At 42.5% G+C, this 26,717-nt stretch overlaps 1 protein-coding gene and 1 pseudogene across 11 annotated transcripts in view; one reads left to right on the plus strand and one right to left on the minus strand.

The window, feature by feature from the left end:
• Positions 1-1,723: 1,723 nt before the first annotated feature.
• On the plus strand, positions 1,724-6,361 carry LOC118964494 (annotated as a pseudogene).
• Positions 6,362-7,227: 866 nt separating this feature from the next.
• The window catches only part of LOC110522500 (CYFIP-related Rac1 interactor A), a 44,493-nt gene continuing 25,003 nt past the window's right edge, over positions 7,228-26,717 (minus strand). For 3 of the 11 annotated variants that reach the window (XM_021600930.2, XM_021600932.2, XM_036976118.1), the window contains exons 2-12: positions 24,885-24,939; positions 19,519-19,598; positions 14,169-14,290; positions 13,852-13,957; positions 13,491-13,627; positions 13,267-13,344; positions 12,891-13,007; positions 12,598-12,677; positions 12,326-12,452; positions 11,940-12,010; positions 11,436-11,650 (exon numbers count right to left, since the gene is read on the minus strand). In XM_021600930.2, coding sequence (XP_021456605.1) covers positions 11,587-11,650; positions 11,940-12,010; positions 12,326-12,452; positions 12,598-12,677; positions 12,891-13,007; positions 13,267-13,344; positions 13,491-13,627; positions 13,852-13,957; positions 14,169-14,290; positions 19,519-19,591 — 975 coding nt within the window. In that variant the 5' untranslated portion in view covers positions 19,592-19,598; positions 24,885-24,939 and the 3' untranslated portion in view covers positions 11,436-11,586. Of the gene's footprint in view, positions 11,651-11,939; positions 12,011-12,325; positions 12,453-12,597; positions 12,678-12,890; positions 13,008-13,266; positions 13,345-13,490; positions 13,628-13,851; positions 13,958-14,168; positions 14,291-19,518; positions 19,599-19,793; positions 19,874-24,884; positions 24,940-26,717 lie in introns of all 11 variants that reach the window. The other 8 variants (XM_021600933.2, XM_021600934.2, XM_036976119.1 and 5 more) reach the window with 4 other exon arrangements.

Genomic DNA, 26,717 nt, shown 5'->3' on the forward strand with positions numbered 1-26,717 from the left:
ACAGAGCTGGTTCAGGGGGATGGGGAGACAGGGCTGGTTCAGGGGGATGGGGAGACAGGGCTGGTTCAGGGGTATGGGGATGGGGAGACAGGGCTGGTTCAGGGGTATGGGGATGGGGAGGCAGGGCTGGTTCAGGGGGATGGGGATGGGGAGACAGAGCTGGTTCAGGGGGATGGGGAGACAGAGCTGGTTCAGGGGGATGGGGATGGGGAGACAGGGCTGGTTCAGGGGTATGGGGATGGGGAGGCAGGGCTGGTTCAGGGGGATGGGAATGGGGAGACAGGGCTGGTTCAGGGATATGGGGATGGGGAGACAGAGCTGGTTCAGGGGGATGGGGAGACAGGGCTGGTTCAGGGGGATGGGGAGACAGGGCTGGTTCAGGGGTATGGGGATGGGGAGGCAGGGCTGGTTCAGGGGGATGGGGATGGGGAGGCAGGGCTGCTGAGCCTGAAGCTGCATCGGTTGGCCCTGGCACCAAGCAGGGGCAGGGACAACTGATTTAGTATGAATAGCTTTCTAAAAGTTCGCCTGCATTGATTAAATGTTTTATACAAAGGTTCTTTGGATGTTTACTTTTTGCCAAAAACAAGAAAAGAAAAATAAACTGTTAGTTTTATTAGTACATTGTAATTAAAATGTTCTATTAATGATGATAGGTTAATAATTTAATATTGAAAAAAAATGTACCTAATGTTCAAATCATTTTTTAGGGCCCCTGTCAGTCACAGGCCGTTAGGACGATTCTAACTTTCCCCCCCATACGGCGCCGCTGACCCGAGGTAAGGGGGTGGCACTGGACACCCCTGACATCTGATTGGGGGGGATGGGTTGGGTGCCACCACAAAATTGAATTTGCTACTGGCAGTTTGAGGCGGATTGACATATCAACACCTCTTATTGAAAGAATAATTTATTTTAGTAAACAATTGTTGGAAAAATTACTTGTGTCATGCACGAAGTAGATGTCCTAACAGACTTGCCAAAACTGTAGTTTATTAACAAGAAATATGTGGAGTGGTTGAAAAACAAGTTTTAATGACTGCAACTGTGTATGTAAACTTCCGACTTCAACTGCACCTACCGCTTCATGTTTTCTGATCTGGTGTAAACTTAGTTGGAAGTGGTTTTATACTCTGTGGAAGAAGGGGTGGTTCTATGACAACGATGTAAATGTCCATACTCACGGGGGCGTGGCCACTAACTAGGTAAACTTTATATGAAAATCCATACTCTCATTTAGAAGGCTAACATCACATTTCATCTTTTCACAAATAATTTCATATGTAATTAAATACGTTTCATAACATTTAGATGTAAACCCCAGAACTGAGAAGTGTACACAACCAGAGAAACACAGTAATGTGTGTTTCCTGTACCTTCATGAGATCACCAAATGAAACACACTCGACATGACTGTCCCTTAAGTGTCCACGGATCACTCCCACATTCTCAAAAATATACATTTGTTCAATTATTCAAACTATTGATGTCCAAGTGTCTCTGTGTTCCACAGTTTACATTCCAATCTCAAACACAACAGATCATAGGGGCAGCGTATTTTACGACCGACCATAAAACAGCCGACTTCCCGCTCTCCCGCTCTACAAGAGAAAGCACACTGTAGAATGGACCCACTGTAACCTGATTCTTCAGATCGTCACAGGAGATTTATGACGAATACATACCAAACCACACTTTAATATACTGTATTATGCCATACCCCATGTATACTGTATACCTCAGTTGGCAGGTGAGTTGGCACTGGGAGGGTATAGTTGAGTTGGACCAGCTGTGAATGCCCAAGTGTCTCAGACTGGGCTGGTGTATCAACTTTACCCCACACCGTTTGAACAGGGAGTCTGGAAGAGACACTACATAGAGACAGTACTGGAGCTCCACATTGGCAAACCTAAGATGAGTGACTGGGGGCCTGGACAGTGTTTAAAACAACCTGTAAGGAACAGACACAGTTCCTGTGTGTGTGTGTGTGTTCAGACTCCCTCAAAGCAGTAGTTCATCATCCCAGAGGTGACGTCCATAACCGCTGTGACCTTAGACCAATAAGAAAGTATCCTCAGAGAGGTGCTTTCTGCACCCCTGGTCCAGTGAGAGATGGGCGATGGCAGCACCACAAGGGGGTCCCAGCCTTAGGGGCTGCCCCCTTGGAGGGGTACAGACATACACCCCACTGACACTGAGATTGAACTATCTGGAGAATCTGGACCCCATAGAGCATGACGTAAGAACACTTCCTCTGGTAGTTTGTGTGTGTGTGTATAGTGACATTTACATCAGTCTTAAAATACAAAGCATTTACCATACCATTGCATTCATTCCCAAATGAAAGCACAACCTATCATGCACTGCACCCGTGGCCTGGGATAAATACAGTTGTATCGAATTGAACAAATCAGCACATCGGATGAATTAGGTTAAAAATTCCCATGTAACATGACCTGGTGTTCCTGTGACATCATCTAAGTAAAGAACAGCGGGGTGATCATCACCAACCAGGCCAAGCCAGACAATACAACGAATAAAGAGCTGTCCAAATCCAATTCTAAACTACACAAGGACAAGCCAATCAACACAAAGAAGAGCTGTCGAAATCTAATTCTAAACTACACAAGGCCAAGCCAATCAACACAAAGAAGAGCTGTCTGCATCAAATTCTAAACTACACAAGGCCAAGCCAATCAACACAAAGAAGAGCTGTCTGCATCAAATTCTAAACTACACAAGGCCAAGCCAATCAACACAAAGAAGAGCTGTCTGCATCAAATTCTAAACTACTTTATTTATTTTACCTTTATTTTACCTTTATTTAACCAGGTAGGCAAGTTGAGAACAAGTTCTCATTTACAATTGCGACCTGGCCAAGATAAAGCAAAGCAGTTCGACAGATACAACGACACAGAGTTACACATGGAGTAAAACAAACATACAGTCAATAATACAGTATAAACAAGTCTATATACAATGTGAGCAAATGAGGTGAGAAGGGAGGTAAAGGCAAAAAAGGCCATGGTGGCAAGGTAAATACAATATAGCAAGTAAAACACTGGAATGGTAGATTTGCAATGGAAGAATGTGCAAAGTAGAAATAAAAATAATGGGGTGCAAAGGAGCAAAATAAATAAATAAATTAAATACAGTTGGGAAAGAGGTAGTTGTTTGGGCTAAATTATAGGTGGGCTATGTACAGGTGCAGTAATATGTGAGCTGCTCTGACAGTTGGTGCTTAAAGCTAGTGAGGGAGATAAGTGTTTCCAGTTTCAGAGATTTTTGTAGTTCGTTCCAGTCATTGGCAGCAGAGAACTGGAAAGAGAGGCGGCCAAAGAAAGAATTGGTTTTGGGGGTGACTAGAGAGATATACCTGCTGGAGCGTGTGCTACAGGTGGGAGATGCTATGGTGACCAGCGAGCTGAGATAAGGGGGGACTTTACCTAGCAGGGTCTTGTAGATGACATGGAGCCAGTGGGTTTGGCGACGAGTATGAAGCGAGGGCCAGCCAACGAGAGCGTACAGGTCGCAATGGTGGGTAGTATATGGGGCTTTGGTGACAAAACGGATTGCACTGTGATAGACTGCATCCAATTTGTTGAGTATGGTATTGGAGGCTATTTTGTAAATGACATCGCCAAAGTCGAGGATTGGTAGGATGGTCAGTTTTACAAGGGTATGTTTGGCAGCATGAGAGAAGGATGCTTTGTTGCGAAATAGGAAGCCAATTCTAGATTTAACTTTGGATTGGAGATGTTTGATATGGGTCTGGAAGGAGAGTTTACAGTCTAACCAGACACCTAAGTATTTGTAGTTGTCCACGTATTCTAAGTCAGAGCCGTCCAGAGTAGTGATGTTGGACAGGCGGGTAGGTGCAGGTAGCGATCGGTTGAAGAGCATGCATTTAGTTTTACTTGTATTTAAGAACAATTGGAGGCCACGGAAGGAGAGTTGTATGGCATTGAAGCTTGCCTGGAGGGTTGTTAACACAGTGTCCAAAGAAGGGCCGGAAGTATACAGAATGGTGTCGTCTGCGTAGAGGTGGATCAGAGACTCACCAGCAGCAAGAGCGACCTCATTGATCAACTACACAAGGCCAAGCCAATCAACACAAAGAAGAGCTGTCTGCAGCCATTCACTAGTAAGCACCTCTTAATAGAATGTGACACAGTTTTGTTCTTCTATCCTCATGGGGACCTAAAATTAATTTGCATTGAAAATCCTTTTTTCCCTAACCCATAACCCTAAAACACTAACCCTGATTCTAACCGTAACCCTAAACCCTAACCTTAAAATATCTTTTGTCCTCATGATGGCATGGGAAATGACCACACAAGAGAGAATTTTCCTTGTTTTACTATCCTTGTTTAGGTTATTTTAGGTCCCCCACAAGGATAGATGAACCAACCCATACACCAAGAGGCATCATGCATATGGAACAGACTTCATATGGAAATGTATGTTAATACACTACCCAGGGGACTGTGTGTGTGTGTGTGTGTGTGTGTGTGTCAGTGAGGACGAAAACACTGATGCTGCTTCAGGGGAGGGGCAGAGGAAAATTCTAAGTGTTTCCATCTACAAAAATACCAAACTAAAAGATCTAAGAAAACACCTAAATATATTGTAAACAATACAATAAGTAGTTGACTAATTCTCTCATTTGACAACTTAGACACGGACATGGACAATACAGACACTATAACATGTAGACATACAGTACACCGTACAGTACAGTACACCATACGGTACAGTACACCATACAGTACAGCTTGCAGTACACCATACACCACAATACAGTACAATACACCACAATACAGTACACCATACACCATACAGTACACCGTACAGTACACCGTACATCATACAGTACACCGTACACCATACAGTACACCATACACAGTACAGTACACCATACACCGTACAGTACAGTACACCATACACAGTACACCATACACAGTACAGTACACCATACACCGTACAGTACAGTACACCATACACCACAATACACCATACAGTACACCGTACACCATACAGTACACCGTACAGTACACCATACACCATACAGTACACCGTACAGTACACCATACACAATACAGTACAGTACACCATACACCATACAGTACACACAATACACCATACAGTACAATACACCGTACACCATACAGTACACCATACACCGTACAGTACAGTACACCATACACCGTACAGTACAGTACACCATACACCACAATACACCATACAGTACACCGTACAGTACACCGTACACAATACAGTACAGTACAGTACACCGTACACCATACAGTACACCGTACACCATACAGTACACCATACAGTACACCATACACCATACAGTACACCGTACAGTACACCATACACCACAATACACCATACAGTACACTATACGCCATACAGTACACCATACACCATACAGTACGCCATACAGTACAGTACGCCATACAGTACACCGTACACCATACACCATACAGTACGCCATACACCATACAGTACAGTACACCGTACAGTCCAGTACACCATACAGTACATCTTACAGTACAGCTTGCAGTAAACCATACAGTACACCATCCAGTCCAGTACACCATACAGAACAGTACACCATACAGTACAGTACGCCATACAGTACACCGTACACCACGCCATACAGTACACCATACACCATACAGTCCAGTACATCTTACAGTCCACCATACGGAACAGTCCACCATACAGTCCACCATACAGTCCACCATACAGTCCACCATACAGAACAGTACACCATACAGTACAGCTTGCAGTACACCAAACAGAACAGTACACCATACAGTACACCATGCAGTACAGTCCACCATACAGTCCAGTACACCATACAGTACAGCTTGCAGTAAACCATACAGTACACCATCCAGTCCAGTACACCATACAGTACACCATACAGAACAGTACACCATACAGTACAGCTTGCAGTAAACCATACAGTACACCATCCAGTCCAGTACACCATACAGTACACCATACAGAACAGTACACCATACAGTACAGCTTGCAGTACACCATACAGTACACCATACAGTACACCATACAGTACGCCATACAGTACAGTACGCCATACAGTACACCATACACCATACAGTACGCCTTACAGTACACCATACACCATACAGTCCAGTACACCATACAGTACAGTACACCATACAGAACAGTACACCATACAGTACACCAAAAATATAGAGTCTGCATCTGTTGTCCCTCTTAGATGTTCCTGTCTTTGGACTTGAGTCCAAGTTCTGGAACAGAGCAGCAGAATCGTTTCCGCCCCCAGCGGGCCACACAGAGCCTGGAGTATCTTGTCTCGGTCTAACCAATGGAACACTGGGATACGTCCTGGGAGGTCAGCGGTGCCCAGACTCCGACAGGAAAGACTGAGGGCATCAATGAGGACACACAGGATCACACCAGTACAAAACACTATGACCTGCATGTTTAAAATTAATCTTTCCTTCCTCCCTTCCACCTTCTTTTGCTCCTTCCTTCCCTCCTTCCTTTCATCAAAGGTCACAGGATCACACCAGTACGAAACACTATGACCTGCATGTTTAAAATTAATCTTTCCTTCCTCCCTTCCACCTTCTTTTGCTCCTTCCTTCCCTCCTTCCTTTCATCACAAAGGTCACAGGATCACACCTAGTAAGACCAACTCCTTCAATGCACATTCTTGGTGGAACTATAACAGAATGATGGAGCTCTCCATCAAATAAGAATCCTTTGTCTCTGTGCTGAAGTCTCTCTGTCCAAGGTAACATGTGACATTACATTCTTACTCAATCAAAGCTTTCTTTCTTATTGTGCATCTACTGTATCACATATCATTCACGTACATGTTTTGGGGGTTTTAGCAACACCACAACTACCAGCTTCCAGTGGTGGATCCTCATATCGCCACCCTGTGGAGCACTTAAGTACTGCAGTACTCAGACGCCAAACAGCACTGCAGACTGCAGGGACAGAGGCAATGGGGAGGAGGGAGAGTCAGAAAAGAAGCTGTTCAACCAACACAGTACTGGGACGATGGACGGACGATGGACATGTCCTCTTGACATGGGATTTACATCAAATCATGTTTACCTTCATTTCCACCAAGTTTCATTAGGACAGAAATACATAATATATAAACATATGGCTACGTCTGGAAAATGTAAATACAATATTCATTAGAACAAACGCAGGTGCAGGAAATGTACCAGTTTTATTTTCAGTTCACACACCCATTCAATATGTATTATAAAGCTAAAGCCATTTAGAAACATTGAACCAGTGTTCCAAACTATGAAACAGTTGTCAGTTAACTTTCCCCCCTTCTTTATATTAAATACAGCTGCATTCAACACACAGTAATCAGACTAGCATATATTGGGCTGAAAAAGGCATTTTGGAGTTCAATACTGACAGAGGTTTGACAGAAATTGGTTTTGGAATTAAACCTCAGTAATTGTATCAATATCATACTGTACATTTAGCTGAATGTCTTGTCCATGTACAGTTTTCATTCATTGCATATACAAATTGTCCTTCACACAAAAAGTATGTCTAAATTGTCACTGTATTATGTATTACCAGAAACTATAGAAAATAAACAATTAACATGAATGTTAAAATCCACTGTGGACATTTTATGGTCGTTTAACAAATGTTAGTTTCTAGTATTTTATATTACGATGAGTACACAGATGGAGAGTGTGTATGAAGTATCAAAATAGATACCGTAATATATAGCTAGGTATTTTGATTTGGCATGGATTTCAAAATCTCATTTCACATTAGCACTGTAAATCCTATTTACTGTCTAATTAAATATATTTAATTCATAATTATCTGAGGTTGGTGTCTATATTGCTGACTTAGCGACAAGTCAAGGCACAAGCTACTTTAGTCTAGTGAAAAAGCCCATTTTAAAAATGGTCCTAGGGTTGTCTTTCTCTGATAAGGAAAAATGTTAACAGGATACATTTGTAGAAGCTTAGCTAGTATCTAGTAGTCAGTCTGTTTGTCACATCATGCCAACTCCCTGTCACTCATTGGCTGCGTTCAGACAGGCAGACTTATTCTGATCTTTTTTTCACTAATTGAATCTTTGATCAATCAGATCAGATCCTTTGACAATACTTGGGCAAAAGATCAGAATTGGGCTCCCTATGTAAACGCAGAAATGGAATTGGCAGGAGCAGGCTAATTGTTTGGATGCTGCTCAACATGACAATGGCCTATTGGTTCCCAACCAGGGGTACTAGGACCCATGGGGGTACTTGAGAAGACCCATTACACCATAGGCTTACTGGTAAATGCACATGAGGGAGTACTTTAGTGGTCGTCCGGACAGAGCAGTCGGTGGTACGGTAACCCAAAAAGCTAGGCCATCTTAAATTCCACGTTCGTCTGGACAGACAGGAGCGAGTCCGCAGCACACCACAGGATTTCTACAAGTCATTAATCCTAACATGCGATTGTCTGACCTATATGTTAAGTCAGATCACCAAACAACGGTTTCTCCAATTCATAGAACACCATGTATTTTCATTACAGACTCAACTCACAATCCTGCCGTTTTGTACACAACTTTCCAATCTTGTTCTCCAGTTAATATTATATTAATTCAATTGACCACTGAACCATGTCAAATATACATACATACGCCATTGTATACAAGCTGAATGAGTTTAGAGAATAGTCCTATAATGCCCCTTTGGTCAACGTTCATTAGCATGAAACAATGGTCTACACAAAGAACAGCTCAAAAGAAAACAGAAGTTACACAGGTTTAACAACAATCTGATATATATTTCATCTAATGTCGAATCAAGACTCCAGATTTAAATCAGAGTCAATCCAAACAAAATCAGGTGACACAAATATCTTTGTATTTTGGATGAAAGTAAAAAAATAAAAATAGAGACAAGGCTTTATTCTTCAGAATGGCACTTTGTATACTGAAATGATACATTTTCAGGGATTTATTTTTCACCGCAGTCCAATTCCCAACCTTACTTCTCAAAGTGTGTAAAGATTCACACCCCTTCATGGAATGGACAGGTGTGAGAACTCCCTGTACTCAATACACCAAAACAATGGGGGAGGAAACGAGTGTACACTTCAGGTATAGAGTCCCACAGCGTAGGTGTCATAACATCCATAGAACCTAGAGGCTAAACAAGGAAATGGTTCCAATCGTTTTCCCACCATTCATTTTTCCCATAGGGGATATTAGAAACAGTTCAAATAAGAGCTGTCTTTCGTCAAGGCTTACTCTGGTGTGGCATTTTGATAACCGTGAAAATCTCTCTCAGACAAGGTGACTTTTATCAATATAGTCAGCTCTATTTACTCTCAGATTATAAAATGCTAATTAGCATCAAAATAGACGACATACAAGACCACAAATCCCTACCTACTCCTGCACGTCATCTCTAGCTGACACCTTTGCTAAGAGGTATTGTGGAAAAAGTACCCAATAGTCATACTTGGGTAAAAGTATAGATACCTTAATAGAAAATTAAAAAGGTGAGTCACCCAGTAAAATACGTAAGGAAAAGTCTAAAAGTATTCGGTTTTAAATATACTTAAGTATCAAAGTACAAATCATTTCAAATTCCTTATATTAAGTAAACCAGACGGCACAATTCTATATATCGTTTTTAACGGACAGCCAGGGGCACTCTCCAAACGTAGACATCATTTCCAAACAAACTATTCGTGTTTAGTGAGTCTGCCAGATCAGAGGCAGCAGGGATGACCTGGGATGTTTTCTTGATAAGTGTGTGAATTGGACAAATGTTCTATCCTGCTAAGCATTCAAAGTGTAATGAGTACTTTTGGGTGTCAGGGAAAATGTATGGAGTAAAAAGTACATTATTTTCTTTAGAAAAGCAGTGGAGTCAAATTAAAAGTTGTCAAAAATATAAAAAGTAAAAGTACAGATACCCCAAAAACTACTTAAGTAGTACTTTAAAGTATTTGTACACCACCGGTCAATTTAAAACGTTCAAAAGAGAGTTCACAGAATTGTCAATTTAAAGAAATGTAGCCAATTTTATTTATTAAATAAATTTAGCTAACAGATAAGAATCTCTGGATTAACTACCTTTGCCTCAATTTGGCAGTCTAGTCCAGCTCATCATGGCATTTGTAGTTCTTTATGAGCAACTGATTAGCACTACATTTGGGGGGATTAAATAGAGGCGAATATATTGATAAGTCACTGTGTCCTAGAGAAATGTAACATTTATCTAAACCTCACACCAGGGTTAGCCTATATAAAAGACAGCCCTTATTTTAAGTGTTTCTAAAAATCCCCTATAGGAAAAATGAATGGTAGAAAAACAATTGGAACCATTTCCTTATTTGACCGCTAGGTTTTATGGGTATTATGACTCATACTGTGGTGGTCTATAGGGGTAGAGAATGGGACAACAGTGACTGGTCTTACAGTATAAAGGAGAATGACTAGAAGGTTCATCATCATCACCGCCATCCTACTACAGGAGTAGAGATCACAAAAGCAGTGGAAGGAATTGTTTTTGCCACTCCGTGTCACTTAAATATAACCTGACAGTTTTGATTTAAAAGCTGCTTTTTTGAACAATAGATTTCTGTTAGATACAGCGTCCCAAATACAGACAAGAAAATCCCCTAAAATCACACTGTGTCCCAATCCTCCTGTCATACAGGTAAAAAATAAACATTTGGTTGATCTGTTTATTTCTTATGGCACGTACTGCCTTTGTCATTTTCTTGCCAACAAGGCACAAAGTCCACCAACTTACTGAAAAAACGTTATATGAAAGCCATCACTTTTTCCCCTCAATGTATCCCTTTCTAAATTCCAAACCAGCCCCTAGCTAGCCCCTACCTCCTAGGCACTCTTGTAGATAGGAGAGGATTGAGTAGAGTTGAACAATCTTCACCGTGCCATCCACAGGAGTTGGGAAGACAGGACAAACAGATCTGGAACATGGGGTGTATTCATTATGTCGGATTCCTTTGCAAAAGTTTTACAACGGAAAACGTTTATTTCAATTGGAAAACGTTTTGCAACAGAAACAAGAGTTTCTATTGGACACGTGCAGGTAGGTCCCTCCAAGTTTGGTTCCGTCTGCTCGGTTTGTTTCCGTTTAGTTGCTGCAGTAAACGGTTTCCTTTGCAAACGGAATCTGACTAATTAATACACCCCAGGCTAGGAGTTGACTTGGAATTCATCTTTTGTTGACACAAACCACAGATGAAGCTCCTTTCATTCGCCCGCTCACTCACAGGAACCAACCAGAGTGCTTGGCTCAGTCACAGGAACCAACCAGAGTGCTTGTTTCTCCAAATACTACTTGCCAAGCTCAGTTTGTAAGGCTGAAAGGTATGTTAACATAATAACAGTAAAAGGCAATTCATTTTTTGAAGAAAAAGGTACACGTTCTATACGTTTCAGTAACAGGGAATGACTATGTAAATACACAAGTATTAACATCCAGTCTTTTAAATTATGTAAACATATACATCTTTCGTTGAGGTCAGTACATTGATCCTCTTCATATTAAAACGTTACTGAAGCATGGAGCGGATGTTTTTTGGAGTGGACTCGTCATGCAGGTGTTTGGTGGTGAACCTGAAAGACAAAGTAGGATGAAGGCATAGGGCTGAAACACCTAGGTTGTTTTTAACCTTTATCAAAATAAGCCAATTTAATGAAGGTTTTTAAAAGATATACAGAAGTGCCTTGGGATTGTTTGCTGAATTGCCGTGGGAGCAATCCAGAGAGTACCCTCTACCATTCAGTAATATTGGAAGCTAAGGAGCACTCCTACCACAACACCATTTAGAAATCATCTGGCATTTCAACTGAATAAGGTGAGACATCAGAGAAGTACTAAACTAAAGCGAGGATAGAGGCTTACTTAAGGGCGTTCAGGAGACCTTCAACATTATCTGCTGGCTGTTCTTTGAGGACCTTTATGCATCCCTTCATCTGATGAAAAACACAACAAAATACACTTTTACTCTGGATACACATGTAAAACACTCAAACAGAAATTCACACACATTTTCCATTGGCATGACTTAGACAAAACAGTGGGATACACATGATGCTAACGTCAGGCTTTCAGTAGCCACTCTATGTATAGAAGATGTATTATAGAAGAATTATTATTCCATACGGGATGGGAATTTGTTTCCTGCTTTAACCAACTCCTCCGCACTGGGAGCCTTCTGTAACCTCCAGGTTACCTTCCCCTGTAAACAGCCCGGTACTATCAGTATAGGTGAGAGAAGAGGTTCTCACGTCTATCTTGGAGGACTTGTTGAAGGCTCCGTTGGGATGGACGTGGTCGTACAGGATGATGACTCCAACCATTACTCTCATACAGAACAGCAGCGTGTCCTCACTGTTGAACCGGCACGTGTAGTCTCTGGAGGGAGAGAGGGATACACACACACACCAGTTCACAGTACACGTTGAACAGTTGTTTATAGCGTGGCATTGATAAACAGACTCACTCTGGATATAGTCACTCTGCTAAATGTCTACAGGTAAAGTACATCAAGTCAACTCACGGTGTCTCCAGCATGACTTTACAGACACTGGCCATTGTACTGAGAACGTCAGTGGTGTTCTCCAGGGGTAATGTCTTGTTCTGGAGATATAACAAGGTAACAACACAAACCATCATCAGACTGAAGAAATGAGGGAACCAGACTTAACTTACAACACCCACCTGCTTCAAAATCTGACTGAACAGGGAGTAACACAACTGAACTCTAATAGACACTGCTGCTATTAACTTAACACAAATCTAACCATCAACTCTTTTCACAGAGCAGCTAACAATAAGAAGGAAGTCTCTTACCTCTGTTACGAAGTTTGTCGTAGCTGTGCTTAAGGTTTTCAGCATGGGCGTTGCCTCGGCGTAGAACAGTGACATTCTGTTGGCCATCTCATTGTTGACCTCTCTCTCTATATCCAACTAAAGACAAAACAGGAAGAGGGTCAACATCTGATCCATCTTCAAGGCAGAGGAGAGTGGATGTCAACAGAGGACTGCTAACCAGGCCTTAGACAAGCTATTCTGTCACATTCAGACTAAAACAGACATGACTACGGTCACAAAATTCGGGTAACTTTCCAAAAATGACCAGGTTTTTCAGAAATCCCTGTTGGAAGATTGGTAAAGTTACATGATTTTTTGCAACCCTAGACCGACATAACAGTTCTCTCAGACTCACATTCATGTTGTTTATCCTGTTTCGGCTGATGGTCCTTCTGTAATAACTGAAGTCATTCTGGATGGCAGGAATTCTCATCTGAAAGTTAAGAGGACATTCATTTCGTTCCAACAGACAACATGGGAAGTGTTATTTGTCAAGAGGGAATAAAATAGGTGCTAACTTTGCACTTGTGAACAGAAATTTACCGTTTGAAATTACGTGTGTGTGTGTGTGTGACTGACCTTGAGTTCGTCAAAGCGCAGGGTAAAGTGAAGGATCTCAGCAAACTGTTTGGCCAGAGCCTGCTCCTTCTCTAGGTGCTGGGTGGGGGTGTACGGGGGGCATGTCAGGGACTCCAGCAGGCTCTGAAGGGCCCTCTCTACAGGAGAAGAAACACAGTTAATACATTACAAACATGAAGTTTTAAACACGCCAGGCTCTCCAGCAGGCTATGGAGGGCCCTCTTCAAACACCTGAAGAAGGAAAATGGTAAGGTTGTAAAAAAATAAAAACATGTTTCATGATTGGCTTTTGATAGCAATTAAAATGTCATCCCCCGCCACGCTAAGTGCTTCTTCGTGGAAGGATAAAGGTTGGACTTACCTAGTCTCAGCGAGAAGCTGTACAACTTTTTGAGTCGTATGACTAAGGGACAGACTGAGTTCCAGGCTCTCTCCTGTAGGATCATGTCATTGGGGTTCTGAATGGCCTGGGCGGAAACAATGACAGACGCCATGGTTAAATGTACATCATCTATATGGAATTTTAAAAAATTGAGTAATGAAAACCATTCTGAGATGTCTGGTATGAAATCATCAATTGAGCTTTACATTTATAGGTTTGTTTGAGTGGGTGTGAATATGCATTGCCTGTGCCTACGACTGTGTATGTGTGTAAGCATATCCAGTAGATATGCATACCTCTCGTATCTCCTGTCCGGCTCCCTTGTAGGCCTGTAGGCCAGAGAGGATGCTCTCAGAGTCCTGGAGCACCGCGTTCACCTGGTTCCATACATCTCTCTCACAGTCGGTGGGCTGTGCATCTGACACACACCACAACAACAGTTAGCCTGGCTAGCTAGCAGGCAGCATATAGACAACACAACAGTTAGCCTGGCTAGCTAGCAGGCAGCATATAGACAACACAACAGTTAGCCTGGCTAGCTAGCAGGCAGCATATAGACAACACAACAGTTAGCCTGGCTAGCTAGCAGGCAGCATATAGACAACACAACAGTTAGCCTGGCTAGCTAGCAGGCAGCATATAGACAACACAACAACACTGTACTGGAGTGGACATTAAACTCATACACATTCTGACAATTTGGTTTTCAATGATTATGTGATACAAACAGTCCTTTAACAGGAATTGGGAACTATGTGTATGCCTTTATTTGATTGTCAAAAACCAACCATGCATGTATGCATAGGGCGTTTTCTAACACAGTAATACCATTTATAATGCTTAGAATAGAATCTCAGCAACGAATAGCATGACACAAAGACGTGCTTCTACACCTGCATTGCTTGCTGTTTGGGTTTTTAGGCTGAGTTTCTGTACAGCACTTTGAGATATCAGCTGATGTACGAAGGGCTATATAAATAAATGTTATTTTATTTGATACAATATACTTTAGTGAGGGAATTGTAAAACATTCAGCAAGCATGACAAACATGAATATCTCTGGTTCAAAGATAATCTAAGAACGAGGAGACAGGGAAAGGCTACTCTGTGGTAAACAGAAGAGCAGCATGGGATCTGCCAGTACAATAACAGCACGACCTGCTGCTCCCTACAAGGCTACAGAAGGCAGCGGCTTATAGCTCTGCCCTTTAGATGGCAAGCTCTTAATCATACTCAAGGCATTTTCATATTAGAAGCTGCAGCAAACACACATACAGTCAGTCAGTAACCTACATTATTTCCCAACAGACTAAACTGTGGAGAGTAAATGCATTGTAAAACATTCTCTTTCTCTATGGTAGATAAACAAGAGATGGCGCTATGACAACAAGAGTAGGAATTAGGCTACTGCTAAGGAATATGCTTGGCGTGAGTAGAATAGGCTACTGCTAAGGAATAGGCTACTACTAAGGAATATGCTTGGTGTGAGTGGAATAGGCTACTGCTAAGGAATATGCTTGGTGTGAGTAGAATAGGCTACTGCTAAGGAATATGCTTGGCGTGAGTGGAATAGGCTACTGCTAAGGAATAGGCTACTACTAAGGAATATGCTTGGTGTGAGTAGAATAGGCTACTGCTAAGGAATATGCTTGGTGTGAGTAGAATAGGCTACTGCTAAGGAATAGGCTACTGCTAAGGAATATGCTTGGTGTGAGTAGAATAGGCTACTGCTAAGGAATATGCTTGGCGTGAGTAGAATAGGCTACTACTAAGGAATATGCTTGGTGTGAGTGGAATAGGCTACTACTAAGGAATATGCTTGGCGTGAGTGGAATAGGCTACTGCTAAGGAATATGCTTGGTGTGAGTAGAATAGGCTACTGCTAAGGAATATGCTTGGCGTGAGTGGAATAGGCTACTGCTAAGGAATAGGCTACTACTAAGGAATATGCTTGGCGTGAGTGGAATAGGCTACTACTAAGGAATATGCTTGGCGTGAGTGGAATAGGCTACTGCTAAGGAATAGGCTTGGCGTGAGTGGAATAGGCTACTTCTAAGGAATATGCTTGGCGTGAGTGGAATAGGCTACTGCTAAGGAATAGGCTACTACTAAGGAATATGCTTGGCGTGAGTGGAATAGGCTACTACTAAGGAATATGCTTGGCGTGAGTGGAATAGGCTACTGCTAAGGAATAGGCTTGGCGTGAGTGGAATAGGCTACTACTAAGGAATATGCTTGGCGTGAGTGGAATAGGCTACTGCTAAGGAATAGGCTACTACTAAGGAATATGCTTGGCGTGAGTGGAATAGGCTACTACTAAGGAATATGCTTGGCGTGAGTGGAATAGGCTACTACTAAGGAATATGCTTGGTGTGAGTAGAATAGGCTACTGCTAAGGAATAGGCTACTACTAAGGAATATGCTTGGCGTGAGTGGAATAGGCTACTACTAAGGAATATGCTTGGTGTGAGTGGAATAGGCTACTACTAAGGAATATGCTTGGCGTGAGTGGAATAGGCTACTACTAAGGAATATGCTTGGCGTGAGTGGAATAGGCTACTACTAAGGAATATGCTTGGCGTGAGTGGAATAGGCTACTGCTAAGGAATAGGCTTGGCGTGAGTGGAATAGGCTACTACTAAGGAATATGCTTGGCGTGAGTGGAATAGGCTACTGCTAAGGAATAGGCTACTACTAAGGAATATGCTTGGCGTGAGTGGAATAGGCTACTACTAAGGAATATGCTTGGCGTGAGTGGAATAGGCTACTACTAAGGAATATGCTTGGTGTGAGTAGAATAGGCTACTGCTAAGGAATAGGCTACTACTAAGGAATATGCTTGGCGTGAGTGGAATAGGCTACTGCTAAGGAATATGCTTGGCGTGAGTGGAATAGGCTACTACTAAGGAATATGCTTGGTGTGAGTGGAATAGGCTACTGCTAAGGAATATGCTTGGCGTGAGTGGAATAGGCTACTACTAAGGAATATGCTTGGTGTGAGTGGAATAGGCTACTACTAAGGAATAGGCTACTACTAAGGAATAGGCTACTACTAAGGAATATGCTTGGCGTGAGTGGAATAGGCTACTACTAAGGAATAGGCTACTACTAAGGAATATGCTTGGCGTGAGTAGAATAGGCTACTGCTAAGGAATAGGCTACTACTAAGGAATATGCTTGGCGTGAGTGGAATAGGCTACTGCTAAGGAATAGGCTACTACTAAGGAATATGCTTGGCGTGAGTGGAATAGGCTACTACTAAGGAATATGCTTGGTGTGAGTGGAATAGGCTACTGCTAAGGAATAGGCTACTACTAAGGAATATGCTTGGCGTGAGTGGAATAGGCTACTACTAAGGAATATGCTTGGCGTGAGTGGAATAGGCTACTACTAAGGAATATGCTTGGCGTGAGTGGAATAGGCTACTACTAAGGAATAGGCTACTACTAAGGAATATGCTTGGCGTGAGTAGAATAGGCTACTGCTAAGGAATAGGCTACTACTAAGGAATATGCTTGGCGTGAGTGGAATAGGCTACTGCTAAGGAATAGGCTACTACTAAGGAATATGCTTGGCGTGAGTGGAATAGGCTACTACTAAGGAATATGCTTGGCGTGAGTGGAATAGGCTACTGCTAAGGAATAGGCTACTACTAAGGAATATGCTTGGCGTGAGTGGAATAGGCTACTGCTAAGGAATATGCTTGGTGTGAGTGGAATAGGCTACTGCTAAGGAATATGCTTGGTGTGAGTGGAATAGGCTACTGCTAAGGAATATGCTTGGTGTGAGTGGAATAGGCTACTGCTAAGGAATATGCTTGGCGTGAGTGGAATAGGCTACTGCTAAGGAATATGCTTGGCGTGAGTGGAATAGGCTACTACTAAGGAATAGGCTTGGCGTGAGTGGAATAGGCTACTACTAAGGAATATGCTTGGTGTGAGTGGAATAGGCTACTGCTAAGGAATATGCTTGGTGTGAGTGGAATAGGCTACTGCTAAGGAATATGCTTGGCGTGAGTGGAATAGGCTACTGCTAAGGAATATGCTTGGTGTGAGTGGAATAGGCTACTACTAAGGAATATGCTTGGTGTGAGTGGAATAGGCTACTACTAAGGAATATGCTTGGTGTGAGTGGAATAGGCTACTACTAAGGAATATGCTTGGCGTGAGTGGAATAGGCTACTACTAAGGAATATGCTTGGCGTGAGTGGAATAGGCTACTACTAAGGAATATGCTTGGTGTGAGTGGAATAGGCTACTACTAAGGAATATGCTTGGCGTGAGTGGAATAGGCTACTACTAAGGAATATGCTTGGTGTGAGTGGAATAGGCTACTACTAAGGAATATGCTTGGTGTGAGTGGAATAGGCTACTGCTAAGGAATAGGCTACTACTAAGGAATATGCTTGGCGTGAGTGGAATAGGCTACTACTAAGGAATATGCTTGGTGTGAGTGGAATAGGCTACTACTAAGGAATATGCTTGGCGTGAGTGGAATAGGCTACTACTAAGGAATATGCTTGGCGTGAGTGGAATAGGCTACTACTAAGGAATATGCTTGGTGTGAGTGGAATAGGCTACTGCTAAGGAATATGCTTGGCGTGAGTGGAATAGGCTACTACTAAGGAATATGCTTGGCGTGAGTGGAATAGGCTACTACTAAGGAATATGCTTGGTGTGAGTGGAATAGGCTACTACTAAGGAATATGCTTGGCGTGAGTGGAATAGGCTACTACTAAGGAATATGCTTGGCGTGAGTGGAATAGGCTACTGCTAAGGAATAGGCTTGGCGTGAGTGGAATAGGCTACTGCTAAGGAATAGGCTACTGCTAAGGAATATGCTTGGCGTGAGTAGAATAGGCTACTGCTAAGGAATATGCTTGGTGTGAGTGGAATAGGCTACTACTAAGGAATATGCTTGGTGTGAGTGGAATAGGCTACTGCTAAGGAATATGCTTGGTGTGAGTTCTTCCCCCATGTATCTCTGTGTCATTTTTTAAGCCAAGAGTATATTTTATTATGTTAACAGTTCAGCTGCTGTCTCTAGCCTATATCACGTGTAGGAAGAGTTGCAAGGCAATGGACATCCAGCCGAGCCACATCCATATGTTACACGATTTACAATAACATGAAGCTATGGTTTACGATCACTATGTCAGCTCTAACTACATCTGGGCCTAGTTCTGCTTTCTACTCCAAGACAACTAAATCAGGAAAAGCAGAGCACTGAAAAGGTCAGGACATCATCAGGACATATTAAACGTCAAATAGGATAACATCAGTTTTTGTTTTTGTTTGTTGATAATGCATAATTTACTGCCATTAGACATGAGGTGCATGCAACAACAAAAACAAACTGCTTTAAAACAGATCTCTTGATTAGACGAGAGACAATAGGCAAGCAAGGGGCTGTTCTAGGAGCAGACTACAAAACATGCAGGTAGCTTAGTAACAGGGTCAGAATTAATTCCAGTTCAATTCAGCCAATGAAAAAATAATCCCAATTGAAAATAACTGTTACTTCTCAGTTGTGCAATTGGAAGCGTATTGAAATGGAACTGTTCCCAAACCCTGGTTAGTAAAGGAGCTCTACAGAAGTAAAGCTCTAGAGAAGGAAGAACACAGGCCAGGCAATAGCTGTGCTCACTTTCAAAGTCAAGGAAAAAGTTTGGTCCTTGCTCAAGTTCAGTGCAAGTGAGCACTTTTAACAGATTCCCCATTTGGTTTCTGAAAGAGAGGAAAGCCAGAGAAGAAAGAGAGAGAAAGAGGTGTGTTGTGTTAGAGATAGGTACAGGTAGAGGCAGACACAGCTTTATGTCCAGAGGGGACCCATAGATATAAACCACTTGCTGACTGACTGGGGGAAGCGTTTCATGCTTACACCTCCAGTCAAACTCCTGCACACTCCTCCTTCAGACTTACTTTCAAAGTCCAGGAAAAAATGTGGATAGTTCTCTATTTCCCTTGTAAGGACTTTTAGAAGATTACCCATTCCAGCAAACCTGATCAAAAATGATAAAAACAAAAATAAATACTTTTAGACACATTTAAATATATTTCACAAATGCAAAGTGTCAAATGATTCAAGAGTAGAAATAACATTCAATGATTAAAAAGAGAATGCATTCATTTGTAATCTCCTTTGAATAGATTTCACAGTACATAGCACACCAACAAAAAGGTTATTTCAACTTGTTTCTCCCTTTTATAGGGACTTGGATAACCACAGTGACAATAATTGTGTAAAGTGACTACATCTCAGAGGCAGGACTGGTAATATTGGTTCCCTCAGAGACACTCTTCTAAAGACCGCTGTCAAACATTCAGTCCACTAGCATTCTCCAACCCAGGGTTGCCCAAACTTTGTACTTGGGACAGGTTTTGGTTTTTGCCCTAGCACTACACAGCTGATTCAAATAAATCAACTAATCATCAAGCTTTGATAGTTTGCATGAGCTGTGACGTGCCCTGGGGTCCCAAGGACAGAGTTTGGGAACCCCTGCTATCACCAGCGTGTGGCAACGTTCCACTATTAGGTTCTCTCAGTGTGCGTGGCAACGTTCCAGTATTAACCGAGGGTGTCCTCTACACAACATCAAGATATAGGCCTAGTGATGTGATTTAGCTAGTTTAAATTGTGTGGTTAGGTGTTCATGGAATGCATGTACAAGGCCTGTGTAATGGAACAACAGTGGCTCCTCCATGTCTCACAGTGTGTGTGTGGCTGTGCATGTGTACTTAAAGGCCTAAGGAAATGAAACAGAGGGTAGAATAACATTCTGATCAAGTCTTTAGAAGATAAAGTCCTTTAAGATCCCAGAAAGGGCTAGTTAAGTCTTAAACGCCGGTTGAACTACTCTTTAAACCATTTCATTGGAGGCAACAAGACGGTAGTAATTTCCAGAGGATTGGCTACCTTAAGCAATGCTTAGCGGGTGGTCACTATAACACATAATTACACAGCGGCCTAGCTACATCAGAGGCTAGTGAACATGATTACTGCCTTAAGAGCGGGTGATCTGATGCAGTCCCTGCTGGACCAAACAGAACTGGGAGAGTAAATGAGTGCCAGATTTAGGGAGATGATCACAATTGGCCTATTGGCTGTGTGTCTACTTATGCCGGTGTTTTGATTGGTCCATAAGCTAAGGGTGTCAGTAAAACATATATAATTTTCTATATATATGATCATCACAGCACACGTCTCCCTCATCGCTTACGGTTAGATCTTTACAGTGATAGGCTAACACTTACACAGAATGCACCCCTACACTGCCTTCTGAACGTACTCACTCCCCTTGACATATTTCACATTTGGTTGTGTTGCAGCCCAAATTCAAAATTGGATATTGACAAACTGAAAACATGTTTCTTAATTTTTTTCAAATGTATGGAAAATGAAATACAGAAATATGTTGTTTACATAAGTATTCACACCCTCGAGAGTCAATACTTTGTAGAAGCACCTTAAAGATTTGAGTCATCTTGGGTATGACTGGATCAGTTAATGAACATCTGGATTTGGGGATTTTTCAATGGGATTCAAATCTGGGTTTCGGCTTGGCCACTCAGACTTACACATTCTTGTTTTGAAGCTTTTCCAGCAGTGATTTGGATGTATGCTTGGGGTCATTGCCCTGTTGGAACGGAAATCTTTGTTTGCACTCTGAAGCAGGTTCTCATCAAGGATTTGGCTTCATTCATTGTTCCCTCTATCCTTACCAGCCTCTACCTCCGAAAAGCATCCCCATACCATGATGCTGCCAACGCCATGCTTCATGGTAGGGATGGTATTAGATGGATGATGAGCTGTGCCTGGTTTTCTCCAGAATAGTGCTTCGCATTCAGGCCAAAGTTTGTCTCATCCGACCAGAGAATCTTTCACATACTTTTTTTAAAACTTGGGTGTGCTGTCGTGTGACTTTTTCTCAGGGGTGGCTTCCGTCTGGCCACGCGCCCATTAAGCCCAGATTGGTGAAGTGCTGTATAAAACCTTGTCCTTCTGGCAGGTTCTCCCATCTCAGCCAAGGAACTCTGTATTTCTGTCAGAGTGGTAATTGGGTTCTTGGTCAACTCCCTGACTAAGGTCCTTCTTGCCTGGTTGCTCAGTTTGGTCGGGCGCCCAGAGTCTGGGTCGTTCCATATTTTTTCAATTTCCCACTGTGCTCTTGGAAACTTTCATCACTTTGGAAATGGATTCCTCCCCTTCCCCAGATATATCCCTAGTCACAATTCTATCTCGGAGATCTATGGACTATAGTTTCTGCTATGAAATACACTCATTTGTGGGACCTTATGGTGTGTTTCTCTCTAAATCATGTCCAAACAATTGAAGAAAAAAGGATGATGAAAGGATGATGAAAGGATATTGGATGCACCTGAGCTCAATTTGGAGTCATAGCAAAGCAGTTTGACTACTTATATAAAGTGTTTTCTGTATTTATTTTTTTCAATATATTTGCAAACATTTCTAAAAACATGTTGTTTTCACTTTGTCATTACAGGGTAGTGTGTGTAGATGGGTGCATTCAGGCTGTAACAACAAAATGTGGAATAAGTCAAGGGGTCTGGATACTTTCTGAAGGCCCTGTAAGTCAACCGGTCAATACTCCATTTGCCATCTTTAGTCCCTCACATATTCCTGGGAATGTAATCCACAGAAAATATGGAAATAAAAAACTAAATGCACCTATCTGCACGAGAGCCATCATACTACAATTCAAAAACAGAGCACCACTTTTGCTGCTAGAGGGTGGTGTTGCATCATGGTGCTTATTCCCAGTACAATCCAGTCCTTCCGTGAATAGGGCAGGCTATACTAGAGTATACCACTAGGTTTGCTTCTCTCCACCATCCATACCTTAATCCAATCATGGTCTCAAATTGTAAAGATTCCTGAGAACATGATTAGACGAATCAGTCGTGTTAGTGCCAGGCTGGAACAAAAGCCTGTACCCTCAGTTTCCTCTCTGGGACGAGAGTTGGAGAGCCCTGCAGTCATCCCAGCGAGGCCTGGTAAAGAGGCAGAGGAGGACGTGGAACACAATGGGGTTTCTGCCTTGCTTGGCTGGCCGGTTATCAGTTAGATGGTGGATATTCACTAGCGTTTCCTGTCTCAGTCTCATGTGTCGCACAGAGAAATGAAGAGTCAACAAGTCCAGGCCCAGGGCCAGTCTAAACAAGCACAAGCTAAAAATTCAGAGAAGGAGAGGGGGGAGTGGGTATCACCATAGTAACAACAATGTGCTGACTAGCTGTATTATTAGTGTACTATTAATCACCTTTAGGGTGCCTAGTTTCACGTTTCAACGTTTGTCACGTGAACCGGATACAGCAGGTGGAAAACAGTACAGTGAAATGCTTACTTGCAAGCTCTTTCCCAACAATGCAGAATAAAAGTGTTAAAATAGATTCTTATCTAATGAGAATCCAATGAAGTTACATTCAGGTCAGTGGCTGTACCATTACTCCAATGTGCAGGGATACCGGAGTGGAGGTGGAAGGTGTACATGGAAACAGGGGTAAAAAGTGTCTGGTAGTATGATAAATACCCATGGTAATTGGCCTCAATATGACCTGAAATGGTCTGCATAGAAGGCCTAACGTCAGGAACACTGACTACAAACAAACATGTTCCTATTAAAATTCCTTTGAAAAATCATGGAATATGACATGTTTAAACACACACTCTCCCTCCCCCTTTTGACCTGCCTCTGCAGTGAACTGACAGTAATAATGAATGACGACTCCTTGGCGGTCGGGATGTGTCTGTGGAAGTCTTCAGAAGACCTTCCCAGCGTAACCCTAAGAAGCCTCTGACAGAATGGTACATATGTAGAGCAGGGGGATTCAGAACGGCTTGATTCCACTTTCATAACTATTTACCTGCATGTTTTAACCTGAAAACCAATGATTGAATTTCTCTCGGATTCCTGTCTTGGACTGGGTCAACCTGCAAACACAATGCCTCCATAAAGAGCTCTTATTTCACCAGCTTTATGAAAAGAGCCATTGTGTAACATCATAACCCATATTTTAAAGTTAAGTCTTTTAGAAAGACAAATGAATACTGCTGTCTAAATGTAAAGTCTAAATGGCTGTTTTACTTCATCTCTCTGCTGTGACAGAGTTGTATTCCTCAGTAAAGAGGTGCTGAATACGTTCCACAATACTTTCCTGTTGTGGAAACGGAGAGATATGCGTCACGCATTGTGCTTTGTAATTAAACTCGCTCAGTGCAATTAAAGTCCAAACGAGCAGCATGCTAAAACTGCTTTTCTCGCTGCGTTAAGATTTGAAACAACCTCCGTTGGGGAAAAGAGTGAGTCCAGAGAAAACAACACAAACCACAACATATTCTGCTCTGGGTTGAAACCAGGAAGTCATTTTGGTGCACATATTTCATAACGGTCTTAAGTTACTAACTAAACCCTGACGGGTGGTTGCCCAGACCAACAGTCCTACTTCTATGTTCTGTTATAAAGCTGAGGATGTGCAACAGTAAACTTGTGCAATAAGAAGGTACATTTATATTCTACTGTTGCAAAACTGCTCTACTGAATCTGACCCTGGCCTTAAACATGATATGGACTTGGGTTTGTGGATTTTACTGCAGGAGTAAAGCTTCACCTGGGTCTGATCAACCACCTCATAAACATGTTTCGGTCTTCATTACCCTAAAGCTGTGACAACATGGCAACAGACTCAAAGAGAAAGTCCTGTATTTTAAATAACAAATCGAGGCTAATCTTAGACTAGCGATAAGTACCATGTTATCATGATAACCACAGTGGCATTGTTACAGGGTTGTTACGCATCACTGAATGAGTAAAGTGCGGTGGTGTGGTTAGGGCCAGGTTTCACCAAGCCTCAGAGTAGCAGTGCTAATCTAGGATACCATGACATCTTTCTGATCTAAAAGGCAAACCGGATCCTCGATCTGCATACCTACTACTCTGACACTATGAATCCAGGCACGTCTAAACAACGTGATGAAGAAATGTGTTACTGTACCGTTTCTGGAGGAGGACTTTGCTTCCCTTCTAGAGCATCCACTTCTTCTTGGTTTCTGAAAAACAATCCAGAACACTTCTGTCACCATCTCAATGTCTTGCACAGAGTTCTGAACATCCAAAAGTAAGCACTGTCAATGAGCGTTAGATCAACAGTGAAGGGTACGTATGACCATATTGTTCTCGTTGTGCCTCTGACTGTGTGTGTACGTCTGTGTCCCAACAACGAACAGTACTAGGATTCCGTTTATCAACTTTCTCCTGGGTTGAACACGTACCTAAATTATTCAGGAGTGAAAGTCAAGCCATTCTAAAACAACAAAGCGGCAGGCGGAGGCACGATAATTAACAACGCATCTCTCGGCTGTCCCATGTTAACTGGGCTATTAAATATCCAGCAGTGACATCTTCCTGGTCCTAGCCTACTGAAAACCCAGACCGCAGGGCAAGAGCACACGTGCCCACACACACACGATGAGGCCTATCACGACTACAGGGACTGCCACAGAGCAATGACTCAAATGTGTAGAGCAACAATGTCACTCTGTATTTGTCCCACATACTGCAGGCCTGTATGGTTTACTGTAAAAAGAGGCATGGCATAGGCTTACTGTAAAAAGACACTTCAAAACAAAAGGTCCTGTGTTGCGTAGGGCAGTGATGATACCAGTATCGCAATATTTTTTACATGGCATAAAGGAAAAACACGAAGCAGACACTATTGTACTTTAAAAACCTTCTGTATGTAAAATAGTGTGCTATAGATTGGAAAATAAGTCCAACGTGACTCTGGATGACAACATGATGTTTGCTTTCCACATCAGGGCTGTTTTCCTGAATACGTTAAAGCCGCTGTGTGTTGTGTTTTTGTTTCCTTGCCACGATACTAACGGGCATCGTGATACTCCTCTTGTCCCAGGCCTAGTGTTATGACCGTGTTGGGCATCTAGACTAGTAACACACAGCAGTAATGTGCCAGGAAAGATCAACATTCTGAAATCCATGACTGTTTGTCTTGTTCACCATCAGATCTGACAAATGTAATATTGAGGAATTGTTATGGAAATCAGGCTAGACAAAAAGACAGATGTGCAGGAGTAGCTAAATGTGGAAGTACAAAATGTTTTTTTTTTTGTTTTTAAATCCCCAATACCCACAAAGGCCATTTACATGTTATGTAGCTGACATTTGTCAAAAATCCTCAAAAGCAGTCAAACACAAGCAACCATTTTCTCCCACCACTGTGTGCCAATGTGTAGGCAGGGAAATTAAGTCATCAGAAAAGAGGAGGTGCAAATCAACTGGACAACCCTGAAGATTGTCCACACAGCCCAGCCAAGGAGAGACATGCTGACCTGGTTTCACTGAGATGACTTGCATTGTTCACTCAAGTGCGTGCACGCACGCGCACACACACCTCGGTCTACTGGGTTTCCCTTAGACCAGGTCCTGTCCTAAGGCGGCCCCAGATTATAGCTCTGCTTTAGGGCCTCTGGTCCTAATGACAGCCCCGTAGCCTCCAATGCTCTGGTGGGTCACAATACACCTTTATCACTCTGGAGTGGACAGAAAGAGACATATCTGCTCCTTCTACGTCGATTCCCATCTGTCACAGAAAATATTCCTCACTCCTTCCACCAAACCTGCCTGGCTGTGGAGCGAGGGAAGAGAGGATGAATGGAGGGATGGATGGGGAGGGCTGGTCTGGTCCCATGGGGATTGTTGCAGTGGTGGAGCTGAGCAGCACTCCTTATATGGTCATTAGTGGAGCGCAGGAGGATCCCCATGGTTCAACATGACTGGTCTTTTATTCACACACACAACACTAGTGTTG

Source organism: Oncorhynchus mykiss, chromosome 4 (assembly GCF_013265735.2).
Source record: "Oncorhynchus mykiss isolate Arlee chromosome 4, USDA_OmykA_1.1, whole genome shotgun sequence".
Taxonomy (NCBI): domain Eukaryota; kingdom Metazoa; phylum Chordata; class Actinopteri; order Salmoniformes; family Salmonidae; genus Oncorhynchus; species Oncorhynchus mykiss.